Below are 19588 nucleotides of genomic sequence, written 5' to 3'. Positions count from 1 at the left end.
TAGTCTTCTGATTTTCAGAAACATCGAAAAGTAAATATTATTTACAGAGCAATAAAAAAAGGTTAATCGTAGGCTTTCTAGATACGCCAATTGTAAACAAGTTTCTCTCGCCCATAGAAAGGGTCTCAGACAGTCCTCCGCCAGAAGCTTCCGGAATTGACAGGGCCGGCCTGGGACCGTGACAATATCATTGAATCTTGATTTAAAAAAATTTAATTTTGTATGTAAGTATTAAACAATAATCTGTCGAATATCACATGATAGTAAGTAGGGATGGCGGTTGTTGACAAAACACCGGTTTTCGGTTATACCGGTTTTTTTACCTACGGTTTAACATGGCGGTTATAACCGGTTAAAAAACCGGTTAATCCAAAAACCGGTGTTCGGTTTTTTAATCATAGCCAATACCCAATAGGTTAGATTTACATTGCGCTTTAGTTTGCGACACTTCATTCAAATCCATATCAGTATAGAAATCAGTCATCAGTGCTGTGAAATTGCTTTCATTCAGCTTAAAATTGCTCATTAAGGCGCGGGGCGAAAAATTTTCCCATTTTTTTCTCTGAATTCAGTATTTTTTCCGCTTATCCGGTTTTTCACCGGTTATTATCTTATAAAGAAAAAACCGGTTATAACCGGGACAAAAAACAACCGGAAAAACCGATTATTGCAGAGGAAAAAACCGGTTTTAGGTTAAAACCGGTAGGTTTTTCCCATCCCTAATAGTAAGAATAAATAAGAAAATAATGCTCCAATTTCTTTCTCAAATTTGTTTCCATTCGGAAATAGTCACTCGAGACCTGTAGGCTCTCATGTCTATTGCCAGGTAACAAGTTTTCGAAAAATTGTCGCATTATTGTCAATTTGTTGTCACTCCCTTGTGATATTAATGTTGAAAATACTAACAAAATTGTTTTTAACGTAACAGACATAATATGAATACACGGGCAGACAGACAGATGGGCTGACACACAGACAATTTTCGGTACATAGACACTTGTAAGAGGAAGATTGTATTGTATGCTCTTCGATTGTAACTCCTAGTTTTCCATGGGCTGTTGAACTAAACAAATAAAAAAAAGTTGGAATTTTTATTTATACTTATAAATATTTATAAATTATAAATAAAGAGAAGCAAATAAAAATGAACAAGAGAAGTAGAATTGATATTGTATTCACTAATTTAAAACCTTTCATATATCCTTGGATCTCTGCCATCAAAGACACAAAGGTTTCAGACCTTCGGATTTACATTTTGATATTCTCGCAAAGAACAATAACTGTCCTAATTTTCAATTCTTGCAAACTGTTTTCACCGTCCGATTCGCATTTCCCCCCCGATAATATTTACGCCTTGACGGTGTAGGCCAGTTCTTCTTCTTTTGGTGCCTCTTTGTTTCAAATATTGGCGATAATTCTGGCCATAATAATTTTATTAACTAATGCTTTAAATAGATTAGTTGTTGTGGAGAACCATTTCCTCAACCTTCCGTTTTTTAACCATTATATTCTTCTTCTCTCAATTCCTCGCTTTCAGAATACAGTGGAACCCCGATAAGTTGGCCCCCGATAACCCGGAAGTCCGGCTAATCCGAACCGATTTTCATTAGACAAACATTTTAACAATAAAAATTTATGTAATATAATATTTGAGAGATAATATGTATTTGTGTAATTTGAACTATGCGATTGTAAAAATGACTCACTCATGGCACACGGCGGCAGAGCGACATTCATTGTCTCGGTTTGTCGGAAACAACAAGCACCTGTTTCCTTTAAGTATTTATTTCAAACTGTCTTAGCATTGTTTAAAAAACACTAAAAGACTATTTAAAAATTCTTTTTTAAACAATGGTCTTAGTGTCCACTGTTCTTAAATAACATAATATCGTTCCGATTGTGACTGTATTGTGTGTAGTAGTCTTGTATTATTCGCTTCCGTTTGCGTAGGTTTGTGTTTTCGTGTTCTTAGTAATTTAGATGTGTACCGTGCATATACATGCTATTTCAATTATAACGAAGTTTATCTGTAAGTATACCGTATTTTATGAAATTTACCATATTCTCCGGCTAACCCGGATTTTCGATAACCCAGATCGGCCGCGGTCCCGATTAATCCGTGTTATCGAGGTTCCACTGTACTTTGCATTGAAGGATTATTTTCAGTAATCGTATACTTTTCTTTCTCCTTTTAATCGTATAAATCACTTCCCTTCTTTCCCCATTCTTCGTAGTACGGTCTCGTTGGTTATCCTGTCCGTCCATGATATCCTCAGGATACGCCTGTATAGCCACATCTCGAAGGCTTCAAGTTTTTTCTCCATCGCTTCAGTGAGTGTTCAAAATTCAACTCAGTAGTATAATATTGAGAAGATATAACATAATAGGAGCCTTACTTTTATCTCCAGATCAAGGTTGTAACTTTTAAAGAGTTTGGCCATGTTGTTGAATGCACGCCTAGCCTTCTCTATTCTACATTTTACTTCTTGTGAGTGCTTCCATTGTTCGTTTCTATTGTTCCAAGATAGGTATACTGTTTACTCGGTCCACTGGTGTATTCTTGATAAGCAGTTGTACGTCTCTAATTTTATTTTTGTTGATGGTATAACAGTCCGTTAACTTTAATTATCTTTATAGTTATTTTATTTAAATTTTAATAACGGTTTGTCATTAAATTATATTTAAAAATAATAAGATCTAACTAAAATAAATCTTTGACTGACGTCATACTTAACTATTAGTTGGCACAAGTACTTCAGTTGGTATTAGACACCATTCGCTGTCATGTGAGTTTCGTTCTGTGAGGCTCCTCGTCTAACGACGGGAAATAATTGACTTCGCTTGGTACGCTAGAACGGAAAAGTGGCGGATAGCTGATTGAAAAGGACGGAAATTTTAATACAATAGTTTCAAGCTGTTATAAGTGATATTTAGTGGCAAATTATTGGTGGTGCTTTGGAGAAGCTAGGAGACTAAGTTTTGGGAGATCCCGGAGGAATTGGAAGTCATGTCATCCGGTAAATTTTTTTACTCTTAAAAAAAGTTTGAGAAAAAGGAACGAATATGGCCGCTCTCATGTCATATTAAATTCCTATTGAATTTATTTCTGTAAATGTATGAATCGAAGTTGTTCTTTGAATTTAGTATCTTTAATTATATCCATAGTTCGAAAATATACACTCAGATGAAGATTATCTTGTCACATATCCTGTAAATTATATCATTTGATTTGTGTGGTTATGTCAACCTCATAATATTGAATTCAAATTTTACAGATTACATTCATTATTCTCTATTCTATTAGATTGTGTGTATTCTAGCCACCTTAAATTCGTTCCAAAAGCCAGTATTTTTCTTAAAATTTACAACACATTACATTATCCCATACCATTTTTAATAATAAAAAAAATACCCTTTATAGACATATTTTTCAGATAAAAATCATATTCTGTATTAAATATTGAATTTAAAGTTAAATCCCAAATTAATGTGTGTAATGTGAATCAAGGTCAAATCCATCATTGTTTTTGCTAATGATCTTTTTGTTGTTCATTCTGAAAAAAAGATATCTCATTTCTTTTCCTTTGGCTCTTTGACCTTTCCTTAGATTCTGACATTGAAACTAAAACGGGACATGTTTGTTTTTAGCCACTTGGGGGAAATCTTAAACTGTAACCAGTCCGTCAGCTCCCCTCACAACTGGGAGCAACCGTTCTACGCCAAGCCAGGTCATTTGGAGACCAGCCTGGAGAACCTCCCACATACCTAATTTGTATCCTGCCCTCTGCACCCCAGAAGGGCATCGGTATATTAATTGGTACAAGCTAGCACCATCCCTGTGCTAATTCGCCTACCAGGGATTTTGGAATCCGTAGCAAGGACACTCTCGGGGACCATTTAGGGTTTGTTTTGGGACACTTAGTATCTGCTAGTGATTGTCACTTCCACTATTACACCACATTCATTTTTTGTATAAGACTCGGGACATTTATTTTGATGATTAAGTTTTATAGTTTATCGCACATATTTTGTTTCAATATTTAAGTTGCATATTGTTTTTATATATCTATAATAGTTGATAGTGTTCCCCAAACCAGTAAACTCTCTGGTCAAAGAGGTTTGAGCTCAGATCATCTTTTCCCCATATGAGATTCTCTTTACCTTTATATATTACCTGAAATTTACTTGTACCATTTATTTACTTAATTAACTTTATATTTTTAGTACTAACCTTGCTTGTCTCCACTTATCAATTTAAATTTATATACTTTGTCCTCTTAATTTGCTTAATTTATTAACTTATTCATATAACTTTAATCTTTCTTTAGTCAATCATAATTATTTAACTTATTTGCTTAACTTTACTTAAATTCATTTAATCAATTTCTAATTATATCTTTGGACGCTATTCCCTTTGAATAGCTATCCATTTTACTTGTTATATTTTTTAGTGACTACGTGTCGAAGCAACTGATTTTTATATATCAAGTAGACCGTAGGTTCACCTTAATGAGGCTAGTGCCTATTTAACTCTTTGAGAGTTACGGAAATTATTCATTGTGAATAATCCTCCCTTAATTATATTCTGGTTCATTAGTTCTATAGGGTTTAACGTTGCTGTACGTATTGCAATCGTACAATTATTTGGTGAAGGTTGTTATTTAACCTAGTATATGTAAGTTGGGGGTATGCTCCATATAAGAGCTACTCCATTACTAATGTAACTATAGATTATATTTATATTACTATAGGTAATTATTTCCCATTGTCATTTTAGAGTTACATAGTTTGTATTTTTCTAACTCAGAGGTTGTCAAAAATCTAAGTAGTTATATTTAATAAATATTTATTTGTTTTGTATATCCATTATTTTTTTTCCCATTTTTGAATTTAATATATTTACTATTTAACAGCAGTGTAAGATACCTGGAAGTTGGTCCATTCCAACTTCTGGCGCCCATAATTCAGTCTATTTTATTTATCTCCTATATTCTTCTATTTTTATTATATTATTATATTTATCTAATTTATTTTCTGAACATATATTTTTATCTTAAAAGATTTCCCTTTTTCTAGTCATCATCTCTCTTTAGGTTGAGCTACTGTTCTTCGACAGGCATGCAAACGAGCCGTATCCATCCTTGAGTGTCAAGTTGCTCTCTTGCATCTATAGCTAGCCAACTCTATTCAGTTTGCCTCTGTCTCTCCATACTTCCATTATCAGTTCATCACCCTTCCTTCATTCATTTCATCTTATCATTTTAGTTCAACCAAATACTACTGCAAAGTAGTATTTTTGTTACATCGGCAGCCCAACTTGGTGCCAACCTTTTATAGGTTCTAAGACAGTAGTTCTTTTAGTTCATTTTTCTTTTATTTATATTATTTCCTTCTGATATCTTTTTATACATTCTGTTCTGATTTATTTTGTTTTTAATTACTTATTAATACTTAACAGGTATACTGCCACTGCTGTATCTATTAATTAGTTGAGATTTTGAAACCTCGTTTATAGTTTTGTCATACAGCTTACATTCTGGGTTGAATTTGAAACGAAGTATAAGTAACTAGCATCTATTAGATTATATTATTTTACTCTTTCAGCCAGTGTTGTATTTGTACGTACAGTAATCGTTAATACTTACATATTTTTTTTTCTAGTACAAGTATAATAATTAATTTTTTTTCCAATATTTAGGTACTATATTTACTTGATTATACCTTATTTACTTTATTTATTTGATACATATATTTTGCTGGCCATTTTTGATTTTGTTGGTGTGTTGCTAATATTTTCTCCGTACTTATATATTTTGCGTACAAACTTAAGTATATTTCATATTTCTGACCTTTGGATTGCTTGTCAATAATTTTTGCTTTCATCATGTGTGCTTTTAAAGTTGAACATCTTCTGGTGGACGAATTGGACTATGAGTTGAAAATTAGGGACGTAGTACCAGAGGAGTCGGCAACTGTCGATAGGAAACGCAATCTTCTGCGGGGTGCTTTGAAGCAAGAAGAAGGCAATAGGAGTTTCACCCAACTTTCGGCTGTACATATCCCTTTTGAGGACCAACGGAAAGGAATATCCGAAACGTTGGATAGCTTGTCGAAGAAAATAGAGAAGTTTAGGGGAACTGTACAGGACAATGAATATGTTAGATTAATATCTCGTCTAGCTCATATTTCTGGCCGAGTACACTTGTTACAGTGTACTACGGAAGAGCAGGAATCTTTTAAAAAGTCTGTTTCTCTTAAAATCCTTACATTGGAGGGTGAGCTTGATTCTAAAGTTAACCCCATAGCCACATCTACTCCTAATGCTCCAGTCAGTGTCGTTCCTAGTTTTACATACTCCAAACCCGTTCAAGTACACAAATGGGGTGTTTTATTTTCCGGTGAAAAACAGCACACGGATGTGATTTCATTTTTAGAAAAGGTCGAATGTCTTCGAGTATCTAGAGGTGTCTCTGAAGAAAATTTGTTTGCTGCTTCAGCTGAATTGTTTACCGGTCCTGCTTTTACCTGGTTCATGAATAATAGAGGTAATTTATCTTGTTGGTCTGATCTGGTTCGCAAGTTGAAGTCAGATTTTCTTCCTTACTCATACCAGGATGATCTCTTGGATGAAATCAAAAACCGTAAGCAGAAACCAGGAGAGTCTGTCACTATGTTCATTAATACTATATTAGGCATGTGTAGCCGTTTAGATACTCCGTTATCTGATTTGTCCAAAATAAAAATCATCTTAAAATGTTTACTGCCCTTTTATCATCAGCAGTTAGCTCTTATGGACATCCAGAGTATTGATGACCTCACTGTAAAGTGCAAACGTTTGGAGGAAACGTTATCCTGGTCTTCTCAGCCTCCATCCACATCTCGACCCTCTTCTAATTCTTCTTCTCAGCCAACTTCCTTTAGACAACGTTCTTGGCAAAATAAGGGCCCTGAACGTAATGTTTCTGTTTTTAGTTCCGTTGTTTGCTGGAATTGTCATCAGTCTAATCATAAGTTCAATAATTGTGGTATCCCACAAACTCGTATTTTCTGCCACGGTTGTGGTAGGGAAAATACCCTCAAAAGAAATTGTGTCAAGTGTTCGGGAAACGAAATGTCGGAGGTCCGTCCCCTGAGCGTTTCTCCGTCCAACACCCAATCAGGGAATCAAACCCCATCAGAAAACGAGACAGCTGGCCCAAGCACACCAAGCAACTCAAACCCATCTTCCAATCGGAAAGGGAAGAAGGCATCGTTCAGGAAACAAGCACACACCACAAATCAAAATCAGTCCAGAAATTAAGTTTTAGTCATGATACGTTGAACGCACATGTTTCACAGGGTTGCAAAGCCACAAATTCTTTAATTGGTAGTGTTAAGTATAATAATAATTTTGATGGTGAAGTAGTTCCATATAATGGTTGTATCCAACCAAATATTTTAGATTTAGATATTAACTCTTTATTAGTTAGGAAACAAAATGATAATAGGCCATATCTACCTATTCAAATTTTAGGACAATCGTGTTTAGCTTTATTAGATAGTGGCTCTAATATTTCATTGATAGGAGCACATTCATTAAATTTATTGAAAAATGCTAATATTCCCATTATGCCCATTTCATCTTTGCAAGTATCTACTGCAGATGGTACAGTCCAATCTATTACAGGCAAACTCCAAATTGAAATCACAGTGGCAAATTTATGTAGGAAAATTACATTTTATGTTATTCCTTCTGTACAGAATTCTATAATTTTAGGTATGGACTTCTTCAATGCTTTTAATAGCACCTTAAGTTGTTCTGATTTTTCTTTTTCCATATCTGAATTTAATCTGTCTACCCTTAGTGCTATTCATGATTTTTCCAGTTTATCTAGTTCTGAACAAAGGCAATTGGAGAATATGATCTCTCAGTTTACTACTATTTCTTCAAATGACAAACTAGGTCGTACTTCATTAATATCTCACACTATTGAGGTGGGAAATCCTACTCCTTTCAGATTATATCAGTATCCCATACCTCAAGCCTGGCAGGCAGATTTAGAAAAAGAAGTCGATTCGATGCTTGCTTTAAATATCATAGAACATTCAACGTCGTCCTATTGTTCCCCACTCTGGTTAACAAAGAAGAAGGATGGATCCTTCAGGATCTGCTTTGATGGTCGAAAACTAAACAGTATCACCACTAACAGGGATGCTTATCCAATTCCCCGAATCGACGTGATTTTGAGCAAACTTCAGAATGCCAAATACATCTCTTCGATTGATTTGTCTAAGGCCTTTTTACAGATCCCACTGAGTGAAGAGAGCAAGAAATATACTGCTTTTGCTGTCAGTGGTAAAGGATTATTCCAGTTTGTCACCATGCCTTTCGGTCTTGTTTCTGCTCCTCAGACAATGTGTCGTCTGATGGATTTAGTCATTGGTCCACAGTTAGAGCCCTATGTTTTCTATTATTTGGACGATATTTTAGTAGTCACTCCTGATTTTTCCCTTCATATGGAAATTTTAGATAAATTGTTTTTACGTCTTAAGGAAGCTAATCTAACAATTAATCTGGATAAGTGTCAGTTTTGTCGCCCTAGTCTTAAGTTTTTGGGTTATGTTGTTGATAATCAGGGTCTAAGGACTGATCCTGAGAAAATAGTTGCTATTAAGAATTTTCCTATACCTAAGACCACCACCCAAGTCCGTAGGATATTGGGAATGTGTGGATATTATCGCCGGTTTGTACCTTCATACTCTACCTTGTTGTCACCTCTTACGGATCTTTTGAAGAACAGGAAAAAGGGGCAGACCATTACCTGGACTCCTGAGGCTGATGAAGCTTTTAGGCGCGTTAAAGAGGCTTTAACTAGCGCACCAGTCATGATGTCACCTAATTTTAATGAGCATTTTTATTTGATGACTGATTGCTCTAATACTGCTTCTGGTGGCGTATTGTTCCAGTTGAAAGATGGCTCGGAACATCCCATAGCTTACACGAGTAAGAAATTGAATAAGGCCCAGAAAAACTATTCCACCACTGAGAAAGAACTCTTAGCTATCATACATGGGTTGGAAGCATTTCGTTATTATTTAGAGGGCCGTAATTTCACCATAATTACGGACCACAGTTCCTTGGTATGGCTTCATAGTATGAAAAACCCATCTCAGAGACTTTCCCGATGGATATGCAAACTGGCTGCCTATTCATATAAGATTGTTCATCGAAAGGCCAACGGTGTAGTGGTTGCTGATGCTCTTTCCCGTGTCCATGATCTTAATGTCTTAGATTTGTCCACCTTAACTCCTGACGAGTGGTATCAGAATATGATTGATAGGGTTACTCAAGACCCACAAAATTATCCTGATTTTAAGGTAGAGAACAATATACTGTACAAACATATCTTAAGTCCTATAGAGGCCTTATCCAATATGTCAGATTGGAAAATAGTTGTACCTACGCCAAATAGGGAGAACATATTACGTATGTTTCATGATGAAGTTACTGCTGGACATTTTGGTTTTTATAAAACTTTTCATCGTATTGCCGAATTATATTATTGGCCTGGCATGCGCAAGTCTATCAAAAAGTATATTTCTAAGTGTTTAGTTTGTGCGACTTGTAAACCCAGTAATTTACCACAAGCTGGACTCATGGGTTCCTTTAGGAACATTAATTTTCCTTGGCAGATGATCTCGTTGGATCTCATTGGACCCTATCCTCGTAGTTATAAGGGTAATACTTACTGCTTGGTAGTTGTGGATTATTTCACCAAATTTCCTGTAGTTTGTCCTCTTCGTCAGGCCACAACTCCAGCCATTCTGAAATATTTAGAGGAACAAGTCTTTTTGTTGTTTGGTGTTCCCCAAATTGTGTCATGTGACAATGGTCCTCAGTTTGTGTCGAAGGCTTTTAAAGATCTTTTAGCTAAATATAAGGTCCAGAAGACCTTTTATAATGCTGCCTACCATCCTCAAGCCAATCATACTGAGAGAGTGAATCGCAGTATCGTCACCGCCCTAAGGTCCTATACATTCCCAGATCACAGAGCTTGGGATCAATATATCCATTCCATAGCTCAAGCCATAAGGACCTCTGTCCATGAGGTTACCCAATGTTCTCCTGCATATCTCAATTTTGGTAGAAATGTTGCTTTATCTGGTGACTATTTTGGTACAATTTCCGACACTTCCACAAATCTCCCTCAGATATCCGATAACCTTCATCGCTTAGAAGATCTCCAGACTCTACCTCAAATTTTTTCTGACATTCGGAAGAAGTTAAAAACTTCCTATCTAAGGAACCAGCAGCAGTATAACTTGAGGAAAAGAGATCTGCGATTCTTCGTTGGAGATAGAGTGTTGAAGCGAAACTTTGTAAAGTCTAATAAGGGTGATGCTATTTCGGCAAAATTTTGCCAGAAATATATTCCCTGTACGGTTGTGAAGGTAATATCTCCTTTAGTGTATGAATTGAAGGACAATTCGACTAACAAACGAATTGGACAATTTCACATAAAGGATTTACTGCCTGATAACACCATGGATGAGGTTGATTCATCATCTTCGGAAGAAGATTAACTTTATAGGGTTGTTTGAGCTAACTTCTTCCTCTATTTGTCTTTAGCTCGATCCTTATTAAGATTCAGTATTTTAGTTTAATATTTTATTCACCAGATAGAGCAGGTACATATCTCCATTTTTATCTTTTGGCATGGTTGTTAGATGACTTCCAATTTATGAATCATTAGGTTAATTATTTTTTTTTAGTACGCTTATGTAGGAGCTTATCATTTTTTTTCATTATTAATGTTGCATTTTAATTATTATGCATCAACATTATTAATTATTAATACTGTTAGTAGGATTACCCAGTTAATAAAATCCTACTTGTAATTTTTAGATTGTGCACCTACCCCTTAGCATAGAAGGGTTGTTGATTATTGTATATTTATATATTTGAATATGTAAGCTCATGCAAGTACGTTGGTTTAATATTGATATTTGGTATGGAACTATGGAACTAAGAATATTATACACTACTTATCTCAGGTTGTGTGTTGTATTTTTGATATTTGACTACATACTATTTTTTTTATATGTATCTTTTATTATCTTGTTATTAGATTTGCCATATTGGAAAGATGGGGTGGTTCTTAATTTTATATTGGTTTACTTTATCAATATTTGTCACAGATATCCTAAATACTTTATAATAATTTATATCCTTATGCCCTACACAGTATGATTCTGGAATTAGTTTGGAATTCTGATGTATGTATGGATTTCTTCTTAAGAACTAGTCTGCCAATGCTCTGTAATTTGGGTTCCTAGGTAACCTAGTGAATGCGTGGGTTCGAAATTCAGCAACTGATCACTGCTATCCGATTTCGTAACCTATGTTTTCATAGCAGAGTACGCAGATGTTTATTCATCAAAATATTTCTGGTCAGGAAATGTTGGCCACATGTCCTGACCATCCTTGTGTAATTATTCCAATCATTTCAGTTACATTTTTAGCATTTGATAGGGAATATTTAGTTTACATTATGTCCCGTACTTCATAGGTAGTAGGTTCCTTTTAGTATTTGAGGTGTTTGGACAAATGAATTGCTTATTTTAGTAGATTTCCTCTTCTTTCCTGAGGCATTAGTTTGTTGTTGAGATTCAGGAATATTTCCTGGATAATTCTATGTATGCGAGAACGTATGAATCTACAGTTTTATTCCAAATTGGTTGCTCGTTCTTGTCATATTTTTTTTCTATCATTTATCATGGTGTCATAGACCTTGTCAGTTCACCTTTTAGATTTTTTTTTATTACAATTGGTACGTTATCAGCTATAGCTATAGCTAGTGAACAACAGCACGGACCAATTTTAGTTAGTCAACGACTTACTTGAGTCGATGGACCTAATTTAGTTTATTTAGTATTAGTGAGAATTGGTACACAAATCTTCCTGATCGTTCTTCTTTGGATATGCTCCTATAAATCTGGTGTCCATTGATAGTCCGATTTTGGATAAAGCGTCCGAGTCCTCACTTATTTTGTTTATTTGGTTGTATAGGCTCGTATTACCGGTTGTGGTTGTACATAGGCCTAATTAATTTATGTGATTTAGTATTGGTGTGAATTGGTCCATAAATCTTCCTGGTCGTCCTTCTGTGGATATGCTTTATGAATCTGGTGTCCATTGATAGTCCGACTTTGGATTAAGTGTCCGATTCCACATTTATTTTGATTAATGAGTTTTTGGATAACTTTGATATGCTTACTATTTGTATTATTTGGCACTGGTGAGAATTGTTCCATAAATATTCCTGATTGTTCTTCTCTGGATATGCTATTACGAATCTGGTGTCCATTGGTAGTTCAATTTTGGATGAAGTGTTCCATTCTTCACTTATTTCAGTTGTTGATTTCTTTTGTCTTACTTTAGTATATTTATTTGGTTTATGGTGCGAATTGGCTCATACCTTTGCCTGGTTGTTCGTCCTTGGATATACCCTTTTTAAATTTGATGTCCATGGATAGTTCAATTTTGGACTTAGTGCCAATTCGACATTTATTTGTCATTATGAACTTTAGTACATTATTTAGCTTATGTTTTGGTTTGCAGACAAAATGTCGATGACATTTTAATATGACTTCGAGTCATCTTTTCCGATTCATAGTTTTGGTGTAGTAATCATCCTTCTTTCCCTGATCCCTAATTTGTGGTTACTTGTAATCTTGCGGGTCAACGTAGAATGATAGATTATTACCACTTGGTTATTAATATTTTGAATTAAAAAAAAAAAAAAAAATTTTTTGCTTAAAATTTTTTTTTCTCCGAGTAGAAGGGGAATATAACAGTCCGTTAACTTTAATTATCTTTATAGTTATTTTATTTAAATTTTAATAACGGTTTGTCATTAAATTATATTTAAAAATAATAAGATCTAACTAAAATAAATCTTTGACTGACGTCATACTTAACTATTAGTTGGCACAAGTACTTCAGTTGGTATTAGACACCATTCGCTGTCATGTGAGTTTCGTTCTGTGAGGCTCCTCGTCTAACGACGGGAAATAATTGACTTCGCTTGGTACGCTAGAACGGAAAAGTGGCGGATAGCTGATTGAAAAGGACGGAAATTTTAATACAATAGTTTCAAGCTGTTATAAGTGATATTTAGTGGCAAATTATTGGTGGTGCTTTGGAGAAGCTAGGAGACTAAGTTTTGGGAGATCCCGGAGGAATTGGAAGTCATGTCATCCGGTAAATTTTTTTACTCTTAAAAAAAGTTTGAGAAAAAGGAACGAATATGGCCGCTCTCATGTCATATTAAATTCCTATTGAATTTATTTCTGTAAATGTATGAATCGAAGTTGTTCTTTGAATTTAGTATCTTTAATTATATCCATAGTTCGAAAATATACACTCAGATGAAGATTATCTTGTCACATATCCTGTAAATTATATCATTTGATTTGTGTGGTTATGTCAACCTCATAATATTGAATTCAAATTTTACAGATTACATTCATTATTCTCTATTCTATTAGATTGTGTGTATTCTAGCCACCTTAAATTCGTTCCAAAAGCCAGTATTTTTCTTAAAATTTACAACACATTACATTATCCCATACCATTTTTAATAATAAAAAAAATACCCTTTATAGACATATTTTTCAGATAAAAATCATATTCTGTATTAAATATTGAATTTAAAGTTAAATCCCAAATTAATGTGTGTAATGTGAATCAAGGTCAAATCCATCATTGTTTTTGCTAATGATCTTTTTGTTGTTCATTCTGAAAAAAAGATATCTCATTTCTTTTCCTTTGGCTCTTTGACCTTTCCTTAGATTCTGACATTGAAACTAAAACGGGACATGTTTGTTTTTAGCCACTTGGGGGAAATCTTAAACTGTAACCAGTCCGTCAGCTCCCCTCACAACTGGGAGCAACCGTTCTACGCCAAGCCAGGTCATTTGGAGACCAGCCTGGAGAACCTCCCACATACCTAATTTGTATCCTGCCCTCTGCACCCCAGAAGGGCATCGGTATATTAATTGGTACAAGCTAGCACCATCCCTGTGCTAATTCGCCTACCAGGGATTTTGGAATCCGTAGCAAGGACACTCTCGGGGACCATTTAGGGTTTGTTTTGGGACACTTAGTATCTGCTAGTGATTGTCACTTCCACTATTACACCACATTCATTTTTTGTATAAGACTCGGGACATTTATTTTGATGATTAAGTTTTATAGTTTATCGCACATATTTTGTTTCAATATTTAAGTTGCATATTGTTTTTATATATCTATAATAGTTGATAGTGTTCCCCAAACCAGTAAACTCTCTGGTCAAAGAGGTTTGAGCTCAGATCATCTTTTCCCCATATGAGATTCTCTTTACCTTTATATATTACCTGAAATTTACTTGTACCATTTATTTACTTAATTAACTTTATATTTTTAGTACTAACCTTGCTTGTCTCCACTTATCAATTTAAATTTATATACTTTGTCCTCTTAATTTGCTTAATTTATTAACTTATTCATATAACTTTAATCTTTCTTTAGTCAATCATAATTATTTAACTTATTTGCTTAACTTTACTTAAATTCATTTAATCAATTTCTAATTATATCTTTGGACGCTATTCCCTTTGAATAGCTATCCATTTTACTTGTTATATTTTTTAGTGACTACGTGTCGAAGCAACTGATTTTTATATATCAAGTAGACCGTAGGTTCACCTTAATGAGGCTAGTGCCTATTTAACTCTTTGAGAGTTACGGAAATTATTCATTGTGAATAATCCTCCCTTAATTATATTCTGGTTCATTAGTTCTATAGGGTTTAACGTTGCTGTACGTATTGCAATCGTACAATTATTTGGTGAAGGTTGTTATTTAACCTAGTATATGTAAGTTGGGGGTATGCTCCATATAAGAGCTACTCCATTACTAATGTAACTATAGATTATATTTATATTACTATAGGTAATTATTTCCCATTGTCATTTTAGAGTTACATAGTTTGTATTTTTCTAACTCAGAGGTTGTCAAAAATCTAAGTAGTTATATTTAATAAATATTTATTTGTTTTGTATATCCATTATTTTTTTTCCCATTTTTGAATTTAATATATTTACTATTTAACAGCAGTGTAAGATACCTGGAAGTTGGTCCATTCCAACTTCTGGCGCCCATAATTCAGTCTATTTTATTTATCTCCTATATTCTTCTATTTTTATTATATTATTATATTTATCTAATTTATTTTCTGAACATATATTTTTATCTTAAAAGATTTCCCTTTTTCTAGTCATCATCTCTCTTTAGGTTGAGCTACTGTTCTTCGACAGGCATGCAAACGAGCCGTATCCATCCTTGAGTGTCAAGTTGCTCTCTTGCATCTATAGCTAGCCAACTCTATTCAGTTTGCCTCTGTCTCTCCATACTTCCATTATCAGTTCATCACCCTTCCTTCATTCATTTCATCTTATCATTTTAGTTCAACCAAATACTACTGCAAAGTAGTATTTTTGTTACAATGGCCATAAATTTAGTTTTTGATATGTTTAGTTGTAGTTCATATCTTTCACTTACTTCATTTAGAATAAAGGCAGTTTTTGTTTTTATTCGACTCAGAGTTGGACCACCATCTCCATATAGCTATTTCAGCATCCCATGCATTTTCAGTGAAGCTATGCAGTCACAACTCTGAAGCATTTAAGAGAAACCATCGCGATACAATGACTCCACCTTTTGAGATGCAATCTAGCGACATCTCTCGCAATACGAGGAAAACAACGAAAATCTCTAGATATAAAGTTTACTACTTTTTAAACAATTAGAATAATTGAAATAAAAATATAATAAACAATATTTTAAATCCAAGACTTTTCGTTAATATACTGCTTTCTGGCTGCATCCTGTATCTCTGGCTTTTACAATATATAAGCACAAGAGACGACGAAAATAGGAGAAAGCAAATAGAGGACACTTTGGCCACGCATTTACCTTCTCTTCGTCTAGGAAAAGGACCGAAAGACAGTTTCTAAATACTCAAATCTGAGTAAAGATGAAAAAAATAAAGGCAGTTTTTGTTTTTATTCGACTCAGAGTTGGACCACCATCTCCATATAGCTATTTCAGCATCCCATGCATCTTCAGTGAAGCTATGCAGTCACAACTCTGAAGCGAATGTACTTCATTTACTTTGTTTATTAGTTGCTGTAAACTGTTCAAACTGTCTGCAAAAATAACGGCGTCGTCTGCATAGCGGATGTTGTTTAGGCGTTCTCCATTTAGGAGTATTCCATGTTTGCAATTTTCCAAGGCTTCACTTAATATTTCCTCTGAATATAGGTTAAATAATATAGGTGAAAGTATATATCCTTGTCTAACGCCTCGCAAAATCTGGGTCGCTTCCGTCGGTTTATCCAAGGCCAGTGTAGGCTAGTAAATGAGCGTTTTGGAGTGTATTTTTTTTTGTCAGAACGAATTTGCTTCAACATTTGTATTTGGGTTCCTTTTACCCTCTACTTCATTATTGGACTTGACCCCAGGGTTGCTTTTACTTGGGGGTGCCACTCTTTCTCGGAGGTGAAGACACGTCCGGAAGTAGATAAACTGACTAATTCTAAACCACCTTTGTTTCTTAGTATGTTTTCACTAAGTCAACATTTTCGAGTTATTTGCGAGTTTGAATGTTAATTTTTCAACAAAAAAAAAAAAGTTTTTATGTTGTTTTGGCAAATAACCCCAAAAGTAAGTATTTTATGGAAAAAAATATTCTTAGCAAAAATGTAGCTTAAAAAAACCAACAAAAATGGTGTAAGTACGAAGTCTGTAGACCCAGTATAAGCAGAGTTGTAGCTCATGAAATGTAGCTTCTTATTTATCAAATTCCAAATCGAATATTTCGACGTGAAATAACCAAAAGAATAAAGCACTTTTTGGGGAAAACTGACTTTCACCACCCTCCATCCCAAGTAAAAGCAATCAACTTTGTAAGTCCAGCTTTGAAATGGAAGGTAAGTAGAACCTAAATCAAGTTTTCATGCAATTGAGTGTTGTTTAATCTCAAATATTCAAATATTTATATTCCAATATTAAACAATGATTTTGTATAATGTATTAACGCAATATTATTGTTTTTATATACAGTGTGTCCCAACGAAAATGTGACCCCCTCCTCAGAAACTCAGAAACCAAAAGTTTCTTCACAATTTAAAAATACACGTCGATTTGTATTGGAAGAGGGAAGAATTTTCATGCAAAATTCAGGCCATCAAATGTAACTCCCTACTGCCCCCCAGTTTTTTTAAATAGTAAGTATGGTCGAGTTGCACATCATTTGAAAGGTATTTTTTTTCTGTACAGGACCCTCTATTTTTTTTTTAATTTTCGGAATAACTTTAAAATTTACTTTAAACTTATTACGTAAATAAAAAAAAAGAATGTGTGTGTACTTTGTACGCACGTAAGAAGTTATACTTCTATTATATGATTTCTTAAAAATAAATATGCTTTTAAACAGTTTGTTTTAATTTTTTTTAAACAAATTAATTTTGTGCTTTCTGCTTTCAAAAAAATAAAAAAAAGTATAGGATTGCTACGGATTCGAACTCAAGACCTCTCGATCTCTGGCCGACTGCTATACCAAATACGCTACGAGGACTGTGTCTGTATCGGTTCGGACGTACCTGATGACAATTCACGGTAACAAACAGACAAGATGAAGTATAATAAATATACAATAAAATGTTTTAATAATACTCATCTTACTCCTGAGGAAGACAAATCCAAAGACCCAAAAATTATAATAAATATATTTACTAAAAACACTAATATATTCTTTTCACGCCTTTTCTTGCACTGATATATTTATATACTACGACTAATTTACTAACCGTTGCACGTCATCCTCGTCATAGCCTGTGACGTCGCATGATACCAACACGAAATATTTGGCGGTAGGTGTGTTCCTTTTTAGAATCATTTTGCCGAGTACACTGGAATTACAGCCACTAGACATATTTTATTATATACGCGTAGAAATAATATTTGAAGATTTCTATTAATGTTAACCTAAAGATATACACAATAATATGTTTCATTTAATTTGTATAAATGGATTATAAAGCGTTTTTATGAAGCACATTTGTTCGGAACGCACTGTAACTGTAATCGAATGAAGGTGACATTTTAGAATAAATTGGTAACATTTATTTGACAGTTGCGGTGATGACACTTCATATTTGTTTATATTCTTTACTATAAGTATCTGTTCTATTATATTTACTGTTTTTATTATTTACTTTACTATAAAAAGATCCTCTACTATAAAAATATAAATTTCACCTAATTTTATCACGACTTGGAATAATCGAGGTATCTGACAACTTTTTTAGTTGTTATTGTAGACATATACAAAGAAACCTATCGGCTTCTCCCAAGAGTTCGGAGCCGTTTTTTAATAATTGAACAATGCAGTGCAAAAACGCTTGCACTGCCAATCTTAAATGATTATAACTTAATTCTTGTTCTCTATTTCTTAAGTTTTTATTTATTTACATTGAAGATTAATTTGTTTTGTTGTATAATCCACGTGTACAATAATTATGTGATCTATTTGATTTAAAATGGATTCAGGATTTTTTTATACTTTGGCAACTATGTCAACTTAGATCTCTGGCGTAGATAATGACATGCAACGGTAAGTAAATTAGACGGACTGTACATAACTTGAAAGATTCAGCAACTAAACGCCATACTGTCTGTGTGCGCGTGCGCGCAGAATTATGAAATTTTACTCTCAATCGCGCCTAAAGAAGCATAACTTCAAAAAATAAAGTATAGTGTAGAGAAAAAAATTACCTTTCAAATGATGTAGGCGAGAGCTGGACAAAACCGGGTAGGTTGATAAAACCGGGTACCCCTTAATTCTTCTAACCATCTGCTGCTATCTATTAGAAAATGTTAAAATTAGTGTCCCTTTAGCACCAAAAGTCTTGTGTATTCATTTCTACCTCATTTGAGTAATCTCTGCCGGAGCACTAAGACCTCACCTGTTTTTTGATGCAGGAAACTTGATTTTTAAGGTAAGTTTCTAGCTCTTTTCTCCTCGTAATGAATAACTAATGGCCATTTCAAAATTTAATACATGTAACCTAGTATATTACCTTTAATTTGGCCAAAAATTTTGAATATTATTTCATAACTTAAAAATTTAAATAACATTTAATGTCTTGTTTACGAGTTTGACAAAACCGGGTAGTCCGAAAATCGACAAAACTGGGTACCCGATTTTATCAGACATGTTGTTACTTCCAGTTTCTGCAGTGGTTGTTTTGCTTTTAGTTAACTACAACATGTGGCTTCTTCTGTTGAAGAAGCTAGTAAGAAAGCTAGTAGGAAAAATAAAAAAAAATCTCCAGTCGTAAAAAAATTAAAACTAAATGAACTGGACAAAAAAAAAAAGAAAAAACGTGGTAAAAAGGGCTGCACCAAAAACAACATTTTGTCTATATTACAATTAACTATTTTCAAATTTTAATGCGAAGGAAGGCTGGATAAAATGTGTGTCTTGCACCAAATGGGCTT

At 34.0% G+C, this 19588-nt stretch overlaps 2 protein-coding genes across 2 annotated transcripts in view; both read left to right on the top strand.

Annotated features, from left to right (window-relative positions):
• Positions 1-19588, top strand: part of LOC126884602 (cyclic nucleotide-gated cation channel subunit A) — an 839335-nt gene that overhangs the window by 54023 nt on the left and 765724 nt on the right. The gene's annotated exons all lie outside the window — the stretch shown is intronic.
• Positions 2610-7549, top strand: LOC126884605 (uncharacterized). The gene is made up of 2 exons (XM_050650609.1): positions 2610-3017; positions 3649-7549. Exon 2 carries the CDS (start codon positions 5885-5887, stop codon positions 7298-7300), a length of 1416 nt encoding a protein of 471 aa, XP_050506566.1. The 5' UTR covers positions 2610-3017; positions 3649-5884; the 3' UTR covers positions 7301-7549.

Source organism: Diabrotica virgifera, chromosome 5 (assembly GCF_917563875.1).
Source record: "Diabrotica virgifera virgifera chromosome 5, PGI_DIABVI_V3a".
Classification (NCBI taxonomy): domain Eukaryota; kingdom Metazoa; phylum Arthropoda; class Insecta; order Coleoptera; family Chrysomelidae; genus Diabrotica; species Diabrotica virgifera.
The sequence above is the reverse complement of the archived record's forward strand: the minus strand, read 5'-3'. Positions and strand labels throughout refer to the sequence as shown.